Below are 6000 nucleotides of genomic sequence, written 5' to 3'. Positions count from 1 at the left end.
TACACCACTTCCGACATGTCCCCCACTGTCTGCCGTGAAGGGCAGTTTTCAAGCACAGGATTTTGGAGGCTTGGGTAGAAGCCATTCTTCCCCTCCCTTCAGATTAAGCCCTATACTCAACTAAAACAAGATAAAAACAAAAAACCCTTTCTCCCACGGATGGAGGGACACAAGCACAACCAGATGCTGGGAGTCAAGGAAGAAAGGAAACAGGCACCCAGGAAAGGCCGGCATCCCAATGCTCAGTGTGGTTAGTTCTGACCCTCTAAATAGTGAAGACCAACCACAGGGCCAAAAACTCCGGACGCAGAGACAGACAGATAAAGATTTGTTTTATTGAAGAACTGATCTGTGTTGCTGCCAAAGCCACTATGTACAGACAACAGAGAGGAGATTTTATTTCTTGGTCTCTTCCTCCTTGGACAGAGTCTTGATGATTTCCTCCTTCTTGGCCTGGAGCCTCTCTTCACGGCGCTTGCGTGCTTCCTTGGTCTTAGATCTGCGGGCCTCAGCCTGGTCACTGGATGATGGAAGAGAAAAGATGGGTCAGTTTGAGAACGAATGAGCTGCTCAGTATACAGAAGCACAGGCCCAGACCTCTCCCTTTGAGCCTAGTCAGCTTGAGGAATAAGTCATCAGGGCCACCAAGAGCTCCTGCTTCCACTAACCCAGTCCCTACCCTGCAATGATGGTAGGTGGTGTAGGGAACAGAGGAGGACAGATTTCTAACACAACAGCTATGATCTGGACAGACTGCTGTCTGACCGACAAGCTGTCAAAGCAAGTCAAAATTACGCATTAGTGTATTTCAAATGTCTCAGAAGAACCTTTGTAATGAAGATCAAAGAACCTGCCCCCACGACAGAGGCCAATTCCTGAAAAAACTTACGCCAGAAGCTTCTTGCGAGCCTTGTCTGCCTTCAGCTTGTGGATGTGCTCCATGAGAATCCGCTTGTTTTTGAACACATTACCCTTCACTTTCAGGTACAAGCTGTGATACCTGCAGGGTGTAAGGTGCAGAGGCTCGGGTCAGTGATGGGATCAGAGGCTGGCCCGGCGTCTGCTCCTCTACACCAAGTCCCTAAGTATGCGAGGTTCCTTTCCTCTCTGTTCTGTACGGACTGTTTCCCCCAAACCAAGACTTTTTGTGCAGTTTCCAGATACAAGAGCTTGCCTGGCAGGTAAGTTCAATTTTTGGGCTATTCTGATGGTGTGTGTTTGGGGGGAGGAGGGGGTAGGCAGACAACAAAGGACAGAATGGAAGAATTTTTCTTAAAAAGGCCTAAGACAGGAGTGCCTGGGTGGTTCAGTCCGTTAAGCATTCGACCCCATAATCTCGGCCCAGGTCATGGTCTCGAGGTTAGTGGATGAAGCCCCATAGGATTCTGTCTCCCAAAATAAACATTAAAAACAATAACAAACGTAAGACACGGCTCCCTCCCCAAGGCCAATGGAGGCAGATTGCGGGTCTGTGCAGAGAACAAGCTGTCAGAGTACCAAATGAATCTCAGTGGGCCAAGAAGAGGGTGTGCTTACATGTGGCGGTCAATCTTCTTAGATTCACGGTATCTTCTAAGCAGCCGGCGCAGAATCCTCATCCTCCTCATCCAGGTTACCTTCTCCGGCATTCGGGCATTGGCAGTACCCTTTCTCTTACCTGTAGGGAAGAGAAGTTAAGCCCACTGTAGTGCCCCTGGGTCTCAAGTCCATTACTAGAGCCAGCTGACTGGTCACAAGGACAGCTACCAATTTCTAATAGACTTTATAATTCATTCAGTCATGTGGCAAGTGCCCGAACTCATTTTCAGTACTATTAATTCCATTTTACAGATAATGAGACTAAGCATTTCTTTCATTTATTCATTTTAAGGAAGCCTCAACAAGGCTACTATTCCCCATTCACTTGGTGCATAACGTGTGTATGACAGGGTGTGCACCAAGGCAGTACGGTAAGTTAAAGGCAGTGTGACCTTCACCTCCCTAAATTATCCTAACCCTAGAAAGTAGTTTTAGAATTTGCTGGGCAACGTTTTCAAACACCCAACAGAATCCTTGGCATAGTGTAGGGGCTCAATAAACAGGACCTCTTTTTACTAATACCTTCAACTCCAACACTATCGTCAACTTTTTGATTTGCACACAAAGAAAGCTCACTAAAGATCAAGGAGTAAGAAAAGGGCTTAAGAGGAGACAAAATGGGGCGGGGTAGACCCTGGATATAGCTCAGTTTAGACTCAGGCAGCTCTAATTTGAGTCTTGGAGAAAGGGGAAGAACACACTTACCAATGCCCATATGTCTGCCCTTCCGGCGGGCCAAAGTGTTTTTCCGGCATCGAGCCCGGGAATGGACAGTCACAGGTTTCCGGATGATCAGCCCATCTTTGATCAGTTTCCGGATCTGCTGACCTGGGAAAACATAATGTATCTATCTAGTCAGTGTGCTGGGGCCTAGCCCCAAGAATACCAGTCACGATCCAGAGTCCAAACAGGACAAGCCAGAGACATCGCTCACATCCCTGGCCCAGTGGGCTCCAAAATGGTACAAATACTAGAACTTCTGCTCGTTTCTCTTCTGTTAAGATTTTCCCCCCTATCTCTCGAGATGTTTTACAGCACACTCAAATTTTATGTACTTAGGGACGTGTGATCAAAATAGTGTGCAGATATGGCCTAGTCCTTCAGATCCTGTCTCAACTATTACCCACTGTTCTGAAGATTAGGATATTTTGAGCACATATCACAATACCATGAATTCAAACTGGTTAAGGAATTCCCTGATATTGACCAACCTTCTTTGCTTGACCAAACTTTCAGGCTCCCAAACCACCTCCTAGGCCCACCTATGCACTTCCTTGTAAATTCTAGTTTTTTTAAGAAGCCTGCTTAATTAAGCAGAAGCCCCTACCCCGATAGCATATCAGTTTCTTCATCCACCAACATTTCCTAGGCAATGCCTGATCATCCTGGCCTGGTCTTTAGCAACAACCCAGTTAGCTCAGTTTAGCCAGAATCCCCCTTGACACTAAGGTTTCCTTTTAATAATCTTCCATACACTGACCGTCACATCACCCTCCTTCGCCACGAATTCCTACTTGACCATGCTATGTTCAGATTGGACAGCAATCTGTCCCCCAGTGTAAAATCCCACTGCAGTGGTCCTACACTGGCAGCAATGGTCCTGAATAAAGCCTGCCTTACTATCTTTAACAAAGATCGTTGAACACTTTTTTCTGCAACAATGATTACATGGAAGTAATGTGGGTTATGTTGCTATTTGCAGGACTGACACCTGTTTAACTGCCTTGAATAATCATACGCCACGCGGCCTTTGCTAAAGCCTGAGGCCCCAGGTCTGCCCAATCCATCACTTCACCATTTCCCTGGCCATCTCTACTCCCAGTCCTTGTACTGTCTCCTCAAAACTCCTTCACGTAGCTGTAAAACAAAATATCAACTCTAGCAATAATCATAAATACGACACTGGGTTGTTTCATTGACTTCTATCCTGTCATTCTGGCAAATGGCAGGGACAGGACCTCTGGCATCTCCAAATTTCTTGGACCCTCCATTTTAGAAAACCCCAGACTATGAGCTTTCCTAGGTTTGTTAAGAGTCAATACGATCGTGAAATCTTTCATCTCATAAAGAATGAGGAAGGGATAAGGTGAAGAAGATCCCAAGAACTCACGGGAGTTGGCATTGGCGATTTCATTTGTCTCATTGGGATCCAACCAGACCTTCTTTTTGCCACAGCGGAGGACACTGGAGGCAAGCCTCTTCTGAAGCCTGAGCATACTGTGACAAATAGAAAACACTATCAGGCCCTGGAATCCATTCCAGGGCAAAAACGAGCATCCCCAGCAAGACCTGCCTTCCAATCATTTAATGTTGTGACACACACAACATGGAAAGTGGATGATGTGCAGGCCCTCAGTATTCAGGGCAAACATCTCTTTCTCCAACCCCATATTAAGTATCTTTCCTATAGCAAGACCTTTGTTAAACCCTGTGCTGGGCATTCCTGTGGGGCAACGGGCTGTCCTGGAATGAAAACAAAGCCCAAGCTATTCCGTAACTTTTCTGCCTCAGGCTTCTCCTCTGGAAAAAGAGGTAAAACCGGATAAAATTGGATGAAGAGGGGGCTTCTGCCCTTCCTTGGACTGAGCTCTAATAACAAGCGTCTAATGTGAAGAGTCCGAGGCAGGTGTATCTGGTTTGCTAATCCTTTGCTTCTTGGGCCAGTTTTCGTCTTACCACAGTAATAAACTTATGTTCTGCTAGCCTTAAGAGTTTTCTTATGTACCGTCCATGGGGTGGAAGGCGTTAAAGTGCTAGGGATCGCCTCACTCCAAGCAGTCTGAGGCCCGCGGCCTACGAGAGACGTGTCCTACGTCACATGGAAGCAGAGACCGGCTCCGATTCGGGGCACCCAGCTAGTAAGGTGACCACAGCCTAGTCCCCGCAGCCCTTCCTCTGCCTGCGCAAGTCACCCGCGATCCGTATGGGGCACGGGGCCCGCCCTCCCCGCGGCCTAGAGTTCTCGGGACGCTCTCCCCCATCTCCTCGAGGCCGGGGCCTAGTGTGCTCCGGCCTAGCCCAAGCTCCGGGACCGGCTGCGTCAGGGCAGCCTCCACCTCATCTCTCCCACCCGGGGCCGTGGAAGGAAGCCCTGTCGCCCTCCCGCACCTCGGATCAGCTAGAATCAGAGGCCCACGCGCCCTCACCTCATGGCTGCGGCCGCAGCGCCGAAAGGAAAGAACTCGCTTTGGCCAGGCTCCTCCCATTATCTGTGAAGGGGAGAGCCCATCCCCTGCTCCGCTTTCGCCATATTCTCCTCCGGTCCTTTCATCTCCTGCCACCCTAAACTTACTCTTATCCTCTGTGAATACCGAGATAATACAAGCGTAATCTCGGGAATCGGTTTTAAACTTAAAAACATACAAAATATACCCTCTCGGTGAGGCAAAGTGGTATAGCCCGGCTTCCTACTAGGCATGCGCAGCAAGCGTATCTGATCACGTGGGTAATGGAAGCCGGAAGTTACGACTGGATGGGCGCAGGCGGGTTGTAGTTTTGCTGGAGTGGCCTATTCTTTGCAGGCGTCCTGGATTCTCAGGAATGATGTTTTATTAGCGAGGCGGGGCGGGGCGGAGGTGGGGGGTTTGGGATTAGTGAATGGAGTGAGAGAAGATAACGAGCGTAGAGATGAGTTTAAGAGAAACCTTTTATTCACTGTCGCAGTACATTGGGAACCCGTGCAGCACAGGGTAGATCACCAAAGACACTAGTTTATGTTTTTGCGCCACTGCAGTCCTTTATCTTAGTGTTTCAGTTTGCTCCTTTGTAAAGTGTACGTAATCCTAATATTTCTGTCATCCCTTGTGAAAACCATATGAGTTAATTTGCAAAGGAGGACATGAAGACAAGCTCCTTGGTGATGGGAACCAGTCTTGTTTGGCTCACACTGTCTGTACTACAGGAGGCATGGGGCTCTGCATATAGTAAGCATTTGAGAAATAGTGCATTGGCTGAGTGAATGAATACTTGTGAAAGTTAAAAAAAAAAAAAATGGAATGACAGGGACATCCATAGTTCTTTTCTCCTGCTCTGAAACACCCAATGCAAAAACCCGAAGAGACTATTCTAGGGTTCAAGAAACCTAGATTTGAGTCCTGGGTCTAACTACTTGTTTGGCTCTAGCTAATCACCCATCTCTATCATTTGAACTTTCCTGGTTGCTAAAGAGCTGAGGAAAGAGAGGAAGAAAAGCAAAATTTATGCCACTTCTTCAAAACAACACAGTTGATGTCATTCTCATTTTACAGCCGAGCGAGGTAGAAGAGATTGAAAATCCAGGTCTTTCCAAATTCAGTAGTCATGCTTTCTCTCTCATACCAGGTTCGCTTGTGTCCAAGGGACAGATTAAACCCCTGCTTAGGGTTGGATCTGTTCATAGAACAACGCTGACGTACTTCATCCTTCCTCACCCTCAAAGTAATG

The 6000-nt window shown here is 47.6% G+C and overlaps 1 protein-coding gene across 1 annotated transcript; it reads right to left on the bottom strand.

Moving 5' to 3' along the window:
* Nucleotides 1-315: 315 nt before the first annotated feature.
* Nucleotides 316-4851, bottom strand: RPL19 (ribosomal protein L19). Its single transcript, XM_060646213.3, has 6 exons — nt 4725-4851; nt 3689-3795; nt 2284-2406; nt 1537-1657; nt 890-1000; nt 316-520 (listed from the first exon to the last, which is right to left on the bottom strand). The coding sequence occupies exons 1-6, from the start codon at nt 4727-4729 to the stop codon at nt 397-399; spliced, it is 591 nt and encodes a 196-aa protein (XP_060502196.1). The 5' UTR covers nt 4730-4851; the 3' UTR covers nt 316-396.
* Nucleotides 4852-6000: the final 1149 nt, after the last annotated feature.

Source organism: Panthera onca, chromosome E1, assembly GCF_046562875.1.
Source record: "Panthera onca isolate mPanOnc1 chromosome E1, mPanOnc1 haplotype 2, whole genome shotgun sequence".
Classification (NCBI taxonomy): Eukaryota; Metazoa; Chordata; class Mammalia; order Carnivora; family Felidae; genus Panthera; species Panthera onca.
Note: the sequence above shows the minus strand (reverse complement) of the source record. Positions and strands in the feature narration are given on the sequence as shown.